At 34.0% G+C, this 19,616-nt stretch overlaps 2 protein-coding genes across 2 annotated transcripts in view; both read right to left on the reverse strand.

The window, feature by feature from the left end:
• Window position 1: 1 nt before the first annotated feature.
• On the reverse strand, window positions 2-18,397 carry LOC132743279 (uncharacterized). Its single transcript, XM_060731812.1, has 10 exons — window positions 18,289-18,397; window positions 13,983-14,644; window positions 13,381-13,525; window positions 12,847-13,040; window positions 10,928-11,180; window positions 10,304-10,504; window positions 2,460-2,834; window positions 1,305-1,421; window positions 458-776; window positions 2-103 (listed from the first exon to the last, which is right to left on the reverse strand). The coding sequence occupies exons 2-10, from the start codon at window positions 14,554-14,556 to the stop codon at window positions 2-4; spliced, it is 2,280 nt and encodes a 759-aa protein (XP_060587795.1). The 5' UTR covers window positions 14,557-14,644; window positions 18,289-18,397.
• The window catches only part of LOC132743280 (uncharacterized), a 16,320-nt gene continuing 12,852 nt past the window's right edge, over window positions 16,149-19,616 (reverse strand). The window contains exon 2 of the mRNA XM_060731813.1: window positions 16,149-16,820. Coding sequence (XP_060587796.1) covers window positions 16,149-16,820 — 672 coding nt within the window. The remainder of the gene's footprint in view (window positions 16,821-19,616) is intronic.

Consider the following 19,616-nt stretch of genomic DNA (forward strand, 5'->3'; position numbering starts at 1 on the left):
TTCAGATTCCCGCTTTCACATTCAATACCCAAAATGAGAAAGGTGTTTTTCTGTTGGGGAACGGCAATAGTTCCATCAAGGGGAATGTACAAATTTCTTTAATCTATAATAAAAAGACTTCACTTTTTTCGTTCACCATGTTTAGAACCCTGCTTTTTATGGGCATTATCCCCGAGTCTAAAAGAAAAACAATGGCAAAAATCCCGCTTGAATATTCCCAAAATCCAGTATTTAAATTTCGCCTTCCTTACCTGGGCCCGAAAAATTATTCTCGGGCAGACCCTGCTCCTGATTCTTTGGAAAAAAAATGGGGGAAGAAAGCCCTTTGTTAAAAAAAAAAGCATAAAAATGGGAAATTTTTTACGTTTTTTCACTTGAGTCGGGAGGGAAAATTTCTTTTTTCCCCCCTTTTTGGTTTTAGAAAACTCGGCACAAAAGAAAAAAATCTATATTTTACCACACTTCCGTCCTCTGGCACTATTTTTGGTCTGGCAATGATGTCCAATTTCTCCATGTATGTCAATAGTATATCCCTGTCTTTCATAAAAGCTCCATCTTTCACAACTTGCCAAATGCCGTCGATCAGCTCGTCTTTCAACATCGCCTTTTCCTGCAATTGAGTCCACAACGGACGAAGCGATGAATGGAGTTTGACAAATCTTTCTGCAGTAATGAGTGATTTAAAGGCATCGATGATCCACTGGGGATCAAGGACGATACTGCCTGACAGTTCATCATCTTCTGAGTATATTAGATGACCGACTGCATGCTGGTACCTGAAATATGATAGGAGACGTAATAACCACTTCATCAAACATTTACAGCTTCAATTTTGCTCAATCTAAAGACACCTTCAGCGTGATCATCTGTGCAGTGTGATCAAGATCTATACTGTTAACTTCTAATCTTGATATCCCAGAAATTGGTATTTGTTTGTAGGACAGCATGCTTGGCTATTTTCAGTGCTTGATAGTTAAACAACAGCTTGGATAAAGTAGAATTCAAAAAGGGTCATGATAAATTCTGTCAAAATTTATGTCTAGAATATGCCTTAGACAGTAACCATTCCCTTCAGTAGTTTTGGAGATACATGTAGCAACTTGCATGCAAAATCTTAACCAAAGTGTGAAGGCAACGCCTGGGTGATTACAATAGCTCTCCCTATTCTTCCTAATGTCAAGCTTAAAATGGAAGCTGAACAAGTTTGTTTTAGACCTTCAGAAGGATAATGGTGATGTATTTCTTTAATATATTACATTTTTCTATATTTATCTTGATATTTAAAAATATATTGATAACAATACCTGAGAAAGAGTAGAATCTCTTCTATATCGGTTATCTTGACTTCATTTTGGTCATTGCCTCTTAGAACATCATCTATAGAAATAATCTTTGTACTGCTTCTCATCTTGCTCAAAGATCTGTAAATATAGAATGACATATCTGCATTTTCAAAACTATTTGAACAATTTCATTTCAGTTAAATTTAAAAATAGTCCTTCAAGGATTATAGAATTTACAGTCCAGCCACTGTCCTGACACTAGATATTCAAGGTGGACCTTGACCTTTAACATTTATACAGCAAACACATAAACCTAACATTTGACCTTACAGTGTGAACTTGACCTTGGGCAAGCAAAACTCGCTGTGGGTATAAAAAAAGTTAAATGATCTATAAATGCAGGAGCATTTATAAAAACTTCTTTATGGTTATCATATGGAAAAAAACAAAAAGGTTTTAAATTTATCAATTTTAAAGAAATACCAGTATGCTGGGGGTTTTTAAAACATGAAAAGCTTGGGAATTTTTTTTTGTATTTTGGGCTGGAAATCTGAATTTTTAGAAAACCTTTTTTAAAGGAGATTTTTGCTGTATTTTTTTGGTTTTCCCGGGGTTTTTGTCGCTTTTTGGCAAAAATCAACTATGATTTTTTTTGTTGTCCCCAAACCCTCGTCAGACAGGGGTTTATTTTTATTGCAAACTGCTCCCGGCTTTTATGGGTTGGAAAATGGTGAGTTTGACCAAAATTTCGGGGGAAACTTAAAGTACTTTTTGGGCCTTTTTTTCTTTTAACGGAAACACAGTAATTTCCCTTCCTGTGAGTTCCCACGAGAATTTTGGCGGCCCGTCCCGGGACATCCCCCAAAAGATGGATCGATCTAAGCCAGAATTCCCCCGTATCTTTACCCCGTTGACCCTTTTAAATGGGTTTAAATTTAATCGGAAATTCTTTATCCTTGGGGCAAAAGATCAAAATCCCTTTGAAAAAATCTAGGCTAGAAATAAAATTTCCCTTGGGCTAAAAAATACCCGTGCGTGGCAAAAAAATTATTTTACCTGCAAAATCCCCCAGGAAAAAAATTTTTGGAAACCGTTCATTTTTATTGTTTTGACGTTTGGGGTTTTTTCTTCCAAACGTAAAGCTCAAAAAGGGTTTTAAAGTGCCCTTTTGAAAACTTGTAACCCCGAAAAGTCAAATTTAAATCTGTAGCATTTATAGATGTTTTCATACAGTCATATTTTGTTTCTCCGTTAGTAGTCGGAGATTCTTCAAGAGAAAATGTAACATCTTTAGACGATGGTGAATCAAGATTCTTTAACGATGCCAGGGAGCTTTGACTACCTAAGGCGAGAATACCATTCTTTCTTCCCGAAGAGAGATCTGGTGAACTAGTTTTGGACAGGTCAGATTTACTTCCCTTGTGATGACCTATATCTGCGGAGCTATTCCTGTGCATTAGGGGATCAATTGGAGAACCCATTCGTCGGAAATCTTCTATAACCGAAGAGCTTTCTTCGTCAGAACCGGGTGATTCTAGCAGACGCAACAACCTGAAGAGAATGTAAGACCTGTGAATATTGTATAATTTATATAATTTGTACTACATAGATGAACTTAAGAAAAGAACTAAAGAAAAGAAAACTATGACCAATAGTTAAAGGCCTTCTATTAAAATAAATGTAACAAACATCCTAAACTATAGCTTAAATAAGAAAAAAAAACATTTTTTCAATCTATAAGGTTTTCGAGGGCAAAATCTGTACCATTCATCAGTAAAATCATTCAAAATCAAAAACTTAAGAAAAAACTGACATCTTCATTTAACAATAACACCAATATTGAAATGACAATCAAAACATCTATTCAAATATAACAGACTTCATCAGATCATAGGTTGGTGTATTAATAATTATTAGAAAGAGGACTATCACATTTAAAACTGAAACATGCTTTTGCTCAAACTTATTATGTAAATCATGCCATACAAGACAAGAGGGTCTGTTAAATGTTATTGTTTGGTTTAAATTCATGATGTTGTTTTTATTTTGCTTTGGAGGTTTTGATGTAGTGTATATTTTTTTCTGTTTGTTTCAAATGTTATCTTACGTTGTTTTTTGTTTGTTTATTATTTCACATATTTTTTAACGTTATATATTTATTTATCTATTTATCTAATATTTATTTTTTTATTTTCTCTTCTTTATTGGGAGCAGGAGGGGTGAGGGGGTGTTTTGTTGCTTTTTAAAAGTAAACACGGTTAGTAAACTGGACAATATATTTTTTATTTAACCGAACTGAAAAAAATGAATAGGTGCATACCGTTTCGAAGACACAAGTTATTAATTAAGACCAACATCAAATGATACACAAGTCTCAAAAAAAAATTTCCAGTCCCGTCATGTCAAAAATCCTCAGTGAAGTCCCTTTAAAGTTTACTGCTGAATTATAAATTAAAATGCATAAAAATGTTTTCAATTTATGAAAAAGAACCTGAATCATGCATCGAGGACATATAAAGAAAGTGACTGTGCAACCACATACACCCAGATACCCAATGCGAGGAAAGTTTAAGCAAAAAGAGAGATAAATTAGAATAGAGAGAAATATAGAAGTCCTAAAGAAAGACCAAAATGGCAAAATTGAAAATGTTGCAGGCTCAATTTGACTGAGCATATTCATGGACGGTACTGGAAAAAGCAAGTTACCATCCAATCCCCCTAGCACCGGCTTAAGTATTATTAAACATTAAACTTGCTATAATTTCGAATTAAGAAACATGTGTGTTCCTATGGCGGTCATCATGGAACCTTCAATTGGATATGCTTGTGTCATACCTGAAAAAGGCATATGGTCCTAAAGTAAAAGAATGCATGTGCCCCAAACAAGAAAACAATGGGCAAAACTAAATAAAATGGAATTTTGAAAGGGGATCAGAGGTTATGAAGCCTGCATATCAGAGATAAGACAACAAAAGACAAATTTAACAAGAGGGCCATGATGGCCCTGAAGTCCCTCACCTGTATATAGGCCCCCAGGGCGGGGCCAGTTTAAACCCCAGGGCTTTTATTTGAACAAACTAGGTAGACACCCATTAGAAGATATTTCACGCTAAACATCTAAGGACTAGCTCGTTGAGTTTTTAAAAAAAAAGATTTTTTAAGTTTTAACTATACACATATAGTTAAAAGCAATGACACCCCTAGGGCGGGGCCAGTTTTGACCCAGGGCTTTTATTTGAACAAACTTTGGAGACACTCACTAGAAGATGTTTCATGCTTGATATCTAAACTCTAGCTATTCTGTTTTTTTTTTAAAGAAGATTTTTAAGTTTTTGCTATACACATATAAGGAAAATCAATGTCCCCCAGGGCAGGGCCAATTTTGACCCTAGGGCTTTATTTGAACAAACTTTGAAGACACTAACTGGAAGATGTTTCATGCTAAATATCTTAACTCTATGTATTTGGGTTTTTTTCAAAGATAGATTTTTGCTATACACATAAATAAAAATCAATGACCCCCGGGGCAGGCAAATTTTGACCCAAGGGCTTTTATTTGAAAAAACTTTGTAGACACTCACTAGAAGATGTTTTCATGCTTAGTATCTAAACTCTAGTTATTTGTTTTTTTCAAAGAATTTTTAATTTAAAGTTTTTGCTTTACACATATATGGAAAATCAATGACCCCCGGGCAGGCCAAATTTTGACCCCCAGGGCTCTTATTTGAACAAATTTGGTAGACACCCCATTAGAACATGTTCATGCTAAATATCTTAGCTCTAGCTCTTTGGGTTCTTTAAAAGAAGATTTTATAAATTTTTACTATATGCATATAGGGAAAATCAATGACCCCATGGGCGGGGCCAATTTTGACCCCAGGGCTTTTATTTGAACAAACTTGATAGACACCTATTAGAAGATGTTTCATGCTAAATATCTTAGCTCTAGCTCTTTGGTTCTTTAAAAGAAGATTTTATAAGTTTTTACTATATGCATATAGAGAAAATCAATGACCCCCTGGGCGGGGCCAATTTTGACCCTAGGGCTTTTATTTGAACAAACTTGGTAGACACCCATTAGAACATGGTTCATGCTAAATATCTTAGCTCTAGCTCTTTGGGTTCTTTAAAAGAAGATTTTATAAGTTTTTACTATATGCATATAGGGAAAATCAATGACCCCCTGGGGCGGGGCCAATTTTGACCCCAGGGCTTTTATTTGAACAAACTTGATAGACACTCATTAGAACATTGTTCATGCTAAATATCTTAGCTCTAGCTCTTTGGGTTCTTTAAAAGAAGATTTTTTAAGTTTTTACTATATGCATATAGGGAAAATCAATGACCCAAGGGGCGGGGCCAATTTTGACCCCATGGCTTTTATTTGAACAAACTTGATAGACACTCACTAGAAGATGTTTTATGCCAAATATCTAAGCTCTACCTCTTTGGGTTTTTTAAAAGAAGATATTTCAAGTTTTTTCTATCGGTTGCCATGGCAACCAGAGTTCTGCATGGAATTAAATTCTTTGAACAATTTTTAAAGGTGACCACCAAAGGAACATTCCTGTGAAGTTTGGATGAAATTGGCTCAGCGGTTTATGAGGAGATGTCATTTAAAGTAAAAGTTTACGGACGGACGCCGGACGAAAAGCGATCACAAATGCTCACCCTATCACTTTGTGACAGGTGAGCTAAAAAGAAGGCAACATATCATAAAGGCGAAGTCAGCCTTTCTTTCATTTATGACAATAAAATGCAAAGAAATTAAAACATAAATCATAGAGATTACCATAAAATAGATCTCTTATATCTATTGAACTTGTGTACAATAACTTGTATTCCAAATTAGTGCTCGCCAATTTTTTTAAGCCAATCACCAACGAGGATTTTTCAAATTTTCAGGTAACAAATCTTAATAGAACAGATTTTATATAAACTGGGCGTTTTATATTATTTTTAAAGAAAATGGCGGGGTCATAAACCGGTTAGAGGCATATTGGGGTTTTTTCGTAAATAAGAAAGCTACAGTCGCTTCGCAAGCTCCGCTCCTTTTTAGCTTTCTTATTTACGAAGAACACCCAATATGCACTCTAACCTATATTAAGTATCAAGAAGTAAGCACTAGACATCTCTCAAAGTCAGTAAAACAGGAAGCAGGTAGGTGTTTCACACAGAGAAAAATAATTTAGTAAACATCTTACACTTTTCCTTTTCAATACATTCATAATTATATCTGGTCTTTAAACTTTCTGTATATAATATTTCACCTGTTTCCAAGGTTATATATAGACATGATGCAAGCATTCTATAAATAGACAACAATAGGATATCAAGAATATTCAGGTATGTGTGTTACCTTTTGCCCAGATTCTGTGATTCAAATATTGACAAAGTACATGAAATAAAGTGAACTTAATCAGTAAAGAAATGTCTGTTTGCATATTAAATTAAATTAAGTACTTAAATTGGTCACATGGTTATCTTGAAAAACCATTAATAAGTAGCTGAATGTAAAAGGAGGAGGCCATAGCAATGTCATGTACTATTTCTTAGAATGCATAGCTGCTTGACCTAAAACTAATTCTTTAAAGGCATAAAATGCCTCAAAATCCAAAAATGTTTCCTTCTTTAGAAAGAGCAAACATTGTTTTTGTAATGCTTAAATAATGTTTTAGAGCATGTTAGATGTTTATCACCTGAACAAAGTAGCCCTGAATATGAAATATTTATCAGAAAAGTAGCAAAACGTAAACAATTAAGTTGAATTTTCACTTCCATAAAAAATAGTAGATCACTGTAACTTTATTGCCCAAAGACCACAGAAGCAAAAGATGGTTCATGTATTTAACCAATGAATGATTTTATGAAAACTATAACAGAACACCAAAAAATAAAAAGTTTTTGAGAAATAAAAATAACAGCATTTCTGGGGCATAACTGGCCTTTAATATTTGGTAAAACATAACAACTTTCAAAGTTGGCTAAAGTTACTCCAACATTTGCTACAGTTAATACTAACCCAGCAAAAAATTATTTTTCAAACAAACTGAATTCTTTAACAAAACTTTTTTGTTAATTCTCAATATAGAGCTCCGTTATTAAACAAGCCTCTGAGGTCAACTGATTAAAGTCTATGACTTCTAGACACTTGAGATAATTCAATTCTCAGTCATGTACATTAAGCACTTTTAGAATTTCCTTCTTCCTTGTATATCATGCACGAATATTGAAATGTTCATAAATATAACAAGAAATTAAAGCTACATGCCTCCAGATGAGTCAAAATATACCAAGAAAATCATAGTTGAGAAAAATGTACTAAGATTTTAAGAAAAGTATAAGATTCAAGTAAAACTTTATAACATGTAAAAGTGATTGGTGACTTATTTTGCAGTATTTATCACTATATTTCTAAAGCATGACTAATGCAGTAAGGGCTATTTTTGCATATTTTGACCTCTTTTTGATAATTTTCATGAACTGTAAGTGTCATTTGCAATGTCTTAATTACTTTCTTTGTTTATTTCACGATATATTACTTTAAAATACCATTTTAAAATTTTTCATGAAAATTTGCATGAATCTGGAGGCATGCTGCTTAAAAGTGAATTGGTTCATAAAGGAATGTTTGCAAAATCATATATACATGTAATTATGTTGGTAGTATTTAGTATCATTTGTGACAACAAACCATGAGTGATATTACATGGCTGCAGTTGGTACATGTTAGATACATGACTGATGATCCAATATCAATTACATGTATCTGTATAGAGCAGATTATAAATTGAGCAGCGTCACGACAAAACCAACATAATGGGTTTGCGTCCAGCATGGCTCCAGACCAGCCTGCGCAATCGCGCAGTCTGGTCAGGATCCATGCTGTTCGCTGTCAGTTTCTCCTCTTGTAATAGAGTTGGTAAGCGAACAGCATGGATCCTGATCAGACTGCACGGATGCGCAGGCTGGTCTGGATCCATGCTGGTCGCACTATGTTGGTTTTGTCGTGACGCGGCTTAAATGTTTTATAACAAAATAATATTATCCATCATATAAATGACCAAAACCTCTGCCATCATTGTTTTTTTTTTTTTTTCAAGAAATATTTTAAAGGAATATCCAAATGATACTTTTGTTTTCATCAATATCTGAAATACTGATAAAAAAAATGCCCCTTGTAGACACCCAATCCACTTTAACACTGAAGTAGTTTATGACCAATCCACTGTAAAAATGAAGACAAGAGGGCCATGATGGCCCTGAGGTCGCTCACCTGTATATAGGCCCCCCAACCCCCCCCCCCCCCAACGTTGCAGAGCCAATTTAACCCAAGGGCTTTTATTTGCACAAACTTGGTAGACACCCATAAGAAGATGTTTCATGCTAAACATTTAAGCTCTAGCTCATTGGGCTTTTTAAAAGAAGATTTTTTTAAAGTTTTACTATAACACATATAGTTAAAAACAATGACACCCCTGGGCCGGGCAAGTTTTTGACCCCAGGGCTTTTATTTTATTTCAACTCTAGCTATTTGGGTTTTTTCAAAGAAGATTTAAAGTTTTTGCTAAACACATATAAAGAAAATCAATGACCCCGGGGCGGGGCCAATTTTGACCCCTGGGCTTGTATTTGAACAAACTTGGTAGACACCTATTAGAACATGTTTGATGCTCAATATCTTGGCCATAGCTCTTTGAGTTTTTAAAAGAAGATTTTTTAAGTTTTTACTATATGCATATAGGGAAAATCAATGACCCCCCGGGGCGGGGGCCAATTTTCACCCCAGGGCTTTTATTTGAACAAACTTGGTAGACACCCATTAGAACATGTTTCATGCTAAATATCTTAGCTCTAGCTCTTTGGGTTCTTTAAAAGAAGATTTTTAAGTTTTTTACTATATGCATATAGGGAAAATCAATGACCCCCAGGGGCGGGGCCAATTTTGACCCCAGGGCTTTTATTTGAACAAACTTGGTAGACACACACTAGAAGATGTTTCATGCCAAATATCTAAGCTCTAGCTCTTTGAGTTCTTTAAAAGAAGATTTTTAAGTTTTTACTATATGCATATAGGGAAAATCAATGACCCCCGGGGCGGGGCCAATTTTCACCCTAGGGCTTTTATTTTGAACAAACTTGGTAGACACCCATTTAGAACATGTTTCATGCTAAATATCTTAGCTTTAGCTCTTTGGGTTCTTTAAAAGAAGATTTTTTTAAGTTTTACTATATGCATATAGGGAAAATCAATGACCCCCCGGGGCGGGGCCAATTTTGACCCCAGGGCTTTTATTTGAACAAACTTGGTAGACACTCACTAGAAGATGTTTCATGCCAAATATCTAAGCTCTAGCTCTTTGAGTTCTTTAAAAGAAGATTTTTAAGTTTTTACTATATGCATATAGGGAAAATCAATGACCCCCGGGGCGGGCCAATTTTCACCCCAGGGCTTTTATTTGAACAAACTTGGTAGACACCCATTAGAACATGTTTCATGCTAAATATCTTAGCTCTAGCTCTTTGGGTTCTTTAAAAGAAGATTTTTTAAGTTTTTACTATATGCATATAGGGAAAATCAATGACCCCCCGGGCGGGGCCAATTTTGACCCCAGGGCTTTTATTTGAACAAAACTTGGTAGACACTCACTAGAAGATGTTTCATGCCCAAATATCTAAGCTCTAGCTCTTATGGTTTTTTTAAAAGAAGATATTTAAAGTTTTTTCTTTCGGTTGCCATGGCAACCAGAGTTTTGCATGGAATTAAATTCTTTGAACAATTTTTAAAGGTGACCACCAAAGGAACATTCCTGTGAAGTTTGGATGAAATTGGCTCAGTGGTTTATGAGGAGATGTCATTTAAAGTAAAAGTTTACGGACGGACGACGGACGGACGACGGACGGACGACGGACGGACGGACGCCGGACGAAAAGCGATCACAAAAGCTCACCCTGTCACTTTGTGACAGGTGAGCTAAAAACAAGTTGAAAGGAGAAAAAAGACATGAGTAGTAAATTACCTCATTTTATGAGCCTCATCATCATCAAAGAAGGCGGAGCCAACTCTCTGTTTGGTCCAAGCTCCGGTTTTTACATTGAACTGACACTGTCGTACATGTATCTCAATACCGTTGGTACTGCCCACCTGTGTGAACGGTTTACCCATCAGTCTCTCAGTCAACGTAGTTTTGCCCGCACCATGGTGACCTATTACCATTAACCTGAAGTTAAAAATAGTTTTTGTTGGTAATTTCTCAAGAATTCTGCATGCAAACTAGTATTCTTACCCCTTACCATGCTGAATATGTATGAAAGATGCAAATTTAATTCAGAACTGTCCATTGATACATAATTTATAGCCTGAGGGAGTTTTATATTTTAACACTAGACTCATGAAAAAAGCTCCATTTTTTTTCTTCAAAAAGTGATGATAAAAATCTTACCAATGTTTTTAGATTAAATGCATTAAATATATATTGTTTTGATGCTAAAAATTAAATCTTATCAATGTCAGATTAAATGCATTAGATATATATTGTTTTGAACTAACTCATCACAGCTCAAGACTTGAACTTTAGAAAATAACTTCCATGAATGTCATATACATTCAACAATTCCATACTAAGATTTATAAAGTACCGTACCTAATGTCTCGAACATGTTCTTTGCCCTCTTTCAGAGCCTTGAAGTACATTTCAATAGATTCCAGATCCATTTTCTGTATCTCTTCTGGCAGCGAGGTCTCTTGCCGAGATAACGGGAACAAAATTCGCACACATTCATCCTTGGCCGTCCAAAATCGCGTCTCTTGTTTGTAGTGATCGACTAAGTCCAACAAACAACTAAATTTTGGCAATTGGGGGTCTGCACCAGTTGTGAACTGACCATGTTCAAACACTAAAAGTATAAACAAATATGTTTAATTTTTTATCTTCTTTAAATAAAAGACATGATTCAAGGGAGGTAACTACAATTTATAAATAAGATCTTAAACAAAATATTCCACATTATTTCCATTTTATTCAATTTAAGCTTTATTTTCATAATATATCATTTATAAGTATTACATATATAGCAGAGAGTGTTCAAAGATGCACTTATGATTTAATGAAAAAAATTTCACAAATCAATATAATTCATATTTAAATGTGAATCTATAGGGGAAAACAGTTGTTGTTGTTTTTTTGAAAGTCTTACATTTTCTGGACAATAATAAATGCACATGAAATTATGTGAAAATCCTGTAAGTGTAAATGTTTTGACACTATCTTTGGTTTTTATTTTCCATGGGTGCATGTACACTCCAAGTGTACTGCATTTTAAAACTGTGTACTGTCAATTTAATTTAAAATGCTGCCCTCAACCTGATTAATTCATAAAAAATAACAACTGCAATTCTTATAGTCTTGGGACATTCCAGACAAATACCAAAAGAAGCAAAAACATTTTTTGCCACACCGATGGATCTACTGCCATTATAACATGTACAGCTTTTATTCTGTATCAAATATCATAATCACATCACAAACTGAGTACATGTAGAATCTGGTATTGTTTAAAAGTTATGGATACGTACACCCACTTAACATAACATCAATAAAAGCTTTATGCGTTATCAGTTATTGTAAACTATCTTTGTTTGCCTGACGTAATGGTTATAAAAACAAATTGAACTGGTTTTATGGATACAGACTGCAATATCGGCCTGTTTCATCAATTCTGACTCAATAATATTCCAATATCAGTGGCTAAATGCTATCCTGAGAATGTCAATGAATAATACTGATTTTCAAAGTGGCCATACCCTGTGATATGTGATGCCACGTTTTAAGACATCCCAAGCAACAGTTTGCCTTGATTCAAGGGGTGAAAACTTATATTAATACAGCAAGTAGCTTATATTTTCAGTAATCGTAATGGCATTATACTATTACAACAAATGCCTAGCAAAACTCAAAGTCATGTCCTAATGATTTGTCATATACAAAACCTTTCCTCAAATACAAAGAAATATTTTTTGCTGCCACAACAAACAATAGCACTTACATGTACACTGTACTATTTGCAGAATTTTTCAGCTTACCAGCATTTTTGGTCAAATCAACAAATACTTCTCAAGAAAACTTCAGGTGTTGCACATCAATAACATGATATATTATATAATATATGTCAATCACATGATATATCATATTATATAGTATATGTCAATCACATGATATATCATATTATATAGTATATGTCAATCACATGATATATCATATTATATAGTATATGTCAATCACATGATATATCATATTATATAGTATATGTCAATCACATAATCAATATATCATGTAGTATATATGTCAATCATGTGATATATCCTATAGTTTATATGTTAATCACATGAAATATCATATAGTTTATGTTAATCACATAATAAATTATATAGTTTATGCTATGCTTTCTCTGATGAATACAATGTTAGCTGCCACTGTATAAGCTAGGCAAGAGACATGCTTATCATCAAACTTTTAGGGCTCAAACTTTCCATAAAACACACAACACAAACACACGGTATTACCTAAAGGAACATGTACAACTTGATCAGGGCACCATACTGACAAGGCATATGTTCCGAGTTTTGTGAGTCGCTCCCTCACTAGGAATGTTCCATCACGACATGTCTTGTTTAATAATCTCTCTGTCTCTTCTCTCTCTAGACAACCGTGAAACCATTGAGGTATATAACAGTCCAACACATACCCAGGTACGTACCTGAAACATTTAATCATATATACTTTATCCGTGAAGTAATTTTCTAGTTTAAAAGCCAATGACCCCTGTACAAAGTCATTGCTGAAAAGTGAAACCCTTATTAAAATAGCAGAGTAAAATTTTGTTCCAGAACATTTTACTCTGTTTAAGTACAATATTCATAAGTGTAACTGTTAAATAATGACTTTCTATGCTATAACTCTTTCTTTAATCTACCAATAGATTATGAAAACAGTATAAATTTACAGTCAATATTTATTTATATATTATTTCATTTGATATAACTTTAATACCCTTTCATTAAGAACGACAAATAGTTGAAATACATAAATCTGCAAACCCTTCATTATCATTTTCGTCCCTAGCTATAAACCAGTCTGGGTTCCTGCATGCACGTAATACTGTGTACAATTTCTTCCTAACAACCTGTAGGCACAACACATTGAATGATGGGAAATCCTCTATAGCGACAGCTACCGTACCCGCTGAAAATATAACAACCATCCATAGTTAGTACCTGACAATGACACAGTGTGCTTTCCATACATTCATTATATACATATTTATAAGGAAACAAGCTGTCTTAATAAGATTAAATTGAAGGGCGTGATAAGGTTAAACAGTACAGACTGCACACTTGACTTTTCCCATGGAACCATTAAGGAATATTCTAAGTTTACAAAAAGGGAATAATTAAGTGAAATTCCCTGCTGGCATTATTGGTTTTGGTCGGTGACTATTTTCAGTTCTTGACAGTAAAATAAACGCTTTGTAAAACTTTCAAAGTCCACAATGGGAAAAACACTTCGCAAAAACAAAGCTCAAGTACTTGTCAGAGACATTCAAATATAACCTGAAAATTATTGTGTATGTTACAATAACGGTTACCTCATAGTCCTTGGCTCACAAAAAAATCATATATATAATAATAAATAAACATACCCACTATTCTCATCTGTATTGACTGAAGAGTAACTACATTCCCTGTGGTAATATTTGGCAAATTCAAATCTGATTGTTTCAACCATTTCCCTAGCTTCCCAGCAAGTCCATGCATTTTCTTATTACTACATTTGTTAATGAAACTTGGTATAGATAGGTATGTCTTATCATTATACTCTATTCCCCCGCCTTTCTTTGTAAAACTGTAATGTACAATACTGTCAAACTTGGCACTGAGGACAATCTTTTCTGAATCTCTTGAATTATAACGAAGTAGGAACGTCCCAAATTCCCTGCCCGATAGAATCCGCTCGGCCATTTTTGACGTAAAGTCGTACAAGAAGAAATCTTCCCGAGCATATATGTCCGCTGGATGTACATGATGGCGGTAGACTAGACCTTGTATATTGTATCTATTTTCAACTAACAGGCGGTGATTGTCTACATGGGATACTACGGTGACCATCTCGCCTTTGATAATGGGCAGGAACGGATCTGCGCCATTGCCCGAACTTGGGACAGCGTGCACAGACTTGATGGCAACATATTCATCACCTTCTATCACTGCTGTCATCTTGTAAATCTCATATCTCTCAATATATCAGACTCTTCTGCACTTGTATTGTCACGCTTCCATGTTCTATCAACACAGATTACCATAGCTGAAAAATTACAAACAAAACTTGAAATTGTAACATAACATCTCTGATAAAATTTATGAAAAGACAGAAGACATAAATCCCTACAGCCTAATAAAGGCATCTTAAAATTATGCACCTGTAAAAATTAACCCACTCACTTATGTATCAGCACAGAGCACCGGGGACTTTGGGTTTGAAATTTGGACTTTTCCACACAAAAAAACCCAACACCAACCTACCAAAGTCTTGAACTATAAGTCACAAGTGCAATTGACACATTCCAAACTAATATGGCACCTAAAGCAACTACTACACTAATGAAAGTTAAATATTTGGCTTAGATATATGCAGCAACCATGCTCCTTCTCCTCCCTAAAATCTTGTGGCTGGGTGGCCTACAATAATCATTGTGTATTAGCAAGGAATAAACACCAGGGTTAACTCAACTTAGTGATAATAATAAGAAGAAGTTTCATTCAAAAACTATCATCATGATTTTAATTATATCAACCTCTTAGTAGAAAGTTGTATTTTTCATTATATTTTGTAGTCTTCTTAAAAAAAACACAAGTTTTTTTTTAATTGACAGCTAGACAACAAAAGCTCGAATGACTAGTTGCCCAAAATTTGGCGAGTCAATAATCTCTTCTTTTTTTTTTTAGCCAATAATCTAAAAATAAACAACCAATCACAAAACAGCTCACTAAAGTCTTGGTTGAGTAGAAATAACGTATTTTATATTTTAAATAAATAATCCATGCTCCAACATAAAATATGTAATTTTTTTATTTACTTATCAGTGCGATTACTGGAGGTTACGTACCACGGAGGATACGTACCAGGAGGTTACGTACCATTTTTGGAGGTTACGTACCACTTATATATTTTGGAGGATACGTACCATATATATAATTTATATAAAATGGGTAAAATATGGTATACAATATCCTGTGAGGTTGCCAGTAGAAATTCTATTACTGCTATGATAGAGAAATATTGACTTATTACTTATAACATTATTTTTTGTCTATTATTTACTCTAAGTTTCATATTACACTTTATGTTACCATGATCACATGATGTTATAATTGATTTAGATCTTTTTTTACTTGCAAATGGCCAGCCCGAACGTTTCAATGATAACAGCAACACTTTATAATTTTATATGATATTCTATGCCTATCGACAGTATCTAATGTTGAGCTATGTTGATTATAAATTGTCATTGTCTAACATACCGTTCATCGTTTTCATTTTCGTGAAAAATCAAAAGTTATTCTTTTGCTACTAGATGTGTCTTAATTCAGTTTTATATCATTCATTTTTGACGGGGACTTGAAAATATTTTTATTTTATCACAATTGTTATAATGGGTGTAATTTATACACACGAGGAATCATTTCCATTTAATTAAGTAACGGTAACTGATTATCATTATTATGGCCCACACATTTGAGTCATTAACCCTTATAGCTGTAACGAGAAATGGTATCATAGATTAAACCGTTTTCTTTTTTTTTCTTAATTAATCTTCATAACGTCTCGGCGTTGGGCGTTTCCTCTGCGGCCTATTTCTAGGTAAAGATGTATTGTCTGCAGGTTTCGTCTGCACTGGCTCTTTATCTCCATGAACATATCTAAATTTGGAAACGTCCCGTGTGATTTCTTTTCCTTTATGTTTGATTGTAAGCATAGATCCTTTCATAGCGATGATTATCCCAGGGGTAGGGTAAAACGGTGTTTCAAACTTATTCCGTTGTTCCCGTTTTAATAGCACACGATCTCCCAGTTTCAAATTATTTCGCTGAGCTCTACGTTTATTATCAGCGTATATTTTGTTTTTCGCTTTTGATAAACTGTCCCTGTCTCGAATATCTGTGTCTTTGTTATCAAATGTCATCTTTGGTAATTTTGTCTTTAATTTACGATTAAACATTAATTCAATAGGAGCTGTTTGTGTAGTTGTTTGTGGTGTGTTCCGAAAATTCATAAGATATCTACTTAACGCTCTTTTATAATCTTGTCTCGGCGCTATCGCTGTTTTAATTGCTTTTTGCAGTGGTGCCATAAATCTCTCAACTATTCCATTTGCCTGTGGGTGCAATGGAGTGATTCGTTTATGTTTAAATCCCGAATTATTAGCAAATTCTCTGAATGCTCGACTTTGAAACGGAGGTCCATTGTCCGTTTTCACTACCTTCAATTAATTTAAATGCAAACGTTTTACCTTTATCTATGTATGATTATCACACATTCAGAAATGAGTAATCTAACAAATCACAAACAAATTGCAAACTATTGACATATGAGTGAATACACTGATTTATAATTGCAAGTCTCCGGTTAGTACGTAATACTGATTTTTTAAAATGAAATTTTGTGGCGATCAACTTTTACAGAAAGCATGCATGCATAATTTCTTTCTTAATAAGAAAACTTATTAATATTTAATTTCAGGTTGCTGACAACTCGCAATAAGAAGTAGACCACCTTTAACTTCCAGCAATGTTACACGGCACTACGAGTGCTGAAGTAGACCACCTTTAAGTTCCAGCAATGTTACACGCCACTACGAGTGCTGAAGCTGACATGATGGAAGTCGAGCAACGGCTGGCACATATTTTTAAAAATACTTGTTAATTGTGTATTGTTGTTTCATTTCAGAGCGTGTAACATAATTATTGTTATTTTCATTTTATGCACAGTTCAGTTAACGTGTAAATGAAACTAAATGTAATGTATAAATGATAAAATATGTAACCCTTGTTTAGTTTTTTTTTTTATTCAAGCTGGTAAGTAATTTTGTCCGGTTTATTAACATGCATATGAAATATTATTATTGCTGTTGATTATTTTGTTTATTTCAGTTAATTTGAGTTAAATGCGTATAAATAAAACAATAATACTATAAATGAAAAAAAAAAATGTTTTTTTTATATATATTAGCTGTGCTTTGTTTCATTGTACTGTTCATTTCAGTTTAGTGCGTGTAATTATATTATTGTTATTAATTATTTTCAGTTTTGTGTTGTAAATAAAACTTGTTATTATCTTTAATTGCGGTTTGTTGTTTATTCTTATATATTCATACATATTTAATCTCATTCCAAATTCAATTAATGCGCGAATTTGAACAATAAAGGTGATATAGTTTCACACCTTATCCCTAGTATTATTATCACTTTATTATATATTTCTATAGTGGTACATAACCTCCAAAAATGGTACATTTATGCAGTGGTACGTAACCTCCATGGTACGTAACCTCCAAATTCCATCAGTGCTTAACTGCTTAAGCTGTTAGGTGTGTTACACTTACAGTATGTAATATTTTTTGATAATCTGTAGCTGATAAGACTTCACTATTTTTTTCCAAATGCCAAATTAATGGCCATGGGACAGTATTCGGCATGTACTTTAGTATAAAGTTTAAATAGCAAAATATTTGGTTATATATAACAGTTATACAGTACAAAGCAATTGGACTAGAATAAATATTTCTGACCACTTCCTTATTTTTTCAACTTGACACAAATTACTGTACGAAATACCTCGAGTACGAATCCAATAAATAAAATGACGAATTTATGATGTCAGTCTTGTTTTCTTGTGCTGATGATGGGCTTTAACAAAAAACATTTTTCTTAGTTTAACAAATAACTTACTTTTACTAAACACATCTCTAGGATAGCATATTTTCGATCAGATAAGCAATATCTTTGTCTCGATTCGTATGGAGTACTTCCGTGTTAAAAGTCAAGTTTACCTCGCGACACAAAATTTAGTTTACAGATCCCAACTGATTAGTACCTGGCACTTTTCAAAGCAGGGTACAAGCTACATTTTTTGTCCCATGAATATCTACATGAAATCTATGTTGTTTTTGAAGTATCTCATGAAATAAACCTGATGTAATCTAATTTTAGGTTGTTCAGAAATTTGTCTCTTTAATTAAGCCGTGCTAATATTTCATTTTCAGAATAAATCATTATTTGAGTGTAATAATACCTTATTCTATAATATCTATATATTTTTAATTATACAAGCCTTGTTACTGATAAGCCCAGATACAAGTAATGACTTTTCATATACTTTACTGATTAAATAAAATTGGCTTATTGATAAACTTTTCCTTCTTACACACACACATTTAACTGGGGTCTTTCAAATATAATTAATCTATTTAAAAGACTCTGCATGAATGAGTACATTTAGTAATATTATAAAAGCAACCGAATTCAATAGTTGTTCTTTAATTTAATGTATACAATAACTCTGTAGCTAATAATCAAGGGGGTTTATTTTCCCTACCTCCCCTGCCCTGTATTCATGTGAGGGCTTTTGTCCGCCCTGTCATTTTTGGACGGGAAGGTTTTTGTCTGCCTTGTCATTTTTGGACGGGGAGGTTTTTGTCTGCCTTGTCATTTTTGGACAGGATGGCTTAATTTTGTCCGCCCTGTCATTTTCACGCTCACTGTCAATTTTTGGACGGAGACTTTTGTTATTATTTTCAAACTTACGGGAGGGCTTTTGTCCACCTACCCCCCTTCTGTCATTTTAGGCGGGAGGGCTTTTGTCATTCACTTATATAATTATATTCCAGTGCGAAGTCTGTGATCGAATCTATGCATTCTATCAATCAGTCCATACTGTATGTATACGTTTAAAGATGACTATAAAACAATATCTAGAAAACATACTTATATAGTAATAAAAATTAGCTGGAAAAAAACCTCCAACAGTAAATGTGGAGATGTCACGTTTTCTTATACTTGCAGGGTATAAAACAAAATAAAAGAAAGACATACAAGATTGGTGATATTAACCTGAGGTGTCCCTAGCCGAGTGGTTAGAGTCGTTGATTCCAAATCATGAGCTCCTCGCCGCCGTGGGTTCGAGTCCTGTCAGTACATTTGTATCTCTGATTCTTTAATGTGAGGAAGCTATCCAGCTAGCTTACGGAACGTCGGTGGTTCTACTCAAGAGTCCGTTC

This window comes from Ruditapes philippinarum, unplaced genomic scaffold (assembly GCF_026571515.1).
Source record: "Ruditapes philippinarum isolate M1 unplaced genomic scaffold, ASM2657151v2 ctg331_1_1_1_1, whole genome shotgun sequence".
NCBI classification, from domain to species: Eukaryota; Metazoa; Mollusca; class Bivalvia; order Venerida; family Veneridae; genus Ruditapes; species Ruditapes philippinarum.

Excerpts from the sequence above, each read along its gene's own strand:
- LOC132743279 (XM_060731812.1), bottom strand. The coding sequence starts at position 14,556 with ATGACAGCAGTGATAGAAGGTGATGAATATGTTGCCATCAAGTCTGTG. Across the intron at positions 11,181-12,846 it reads AGTTGTACATGTTCCTTTAG|TGTTTGAACATGGTCAGTTC; the intron begins GTAATACCGTGT and ends TTATACTTTTAG. Across the intron at positions 10,505-10,927 it reads GAACATGTTCGAGACATTAG|GTTAATGGTAATAGGTCACC; the intron begins GTACGGTACTTT and ends TTTTAACTTCAG.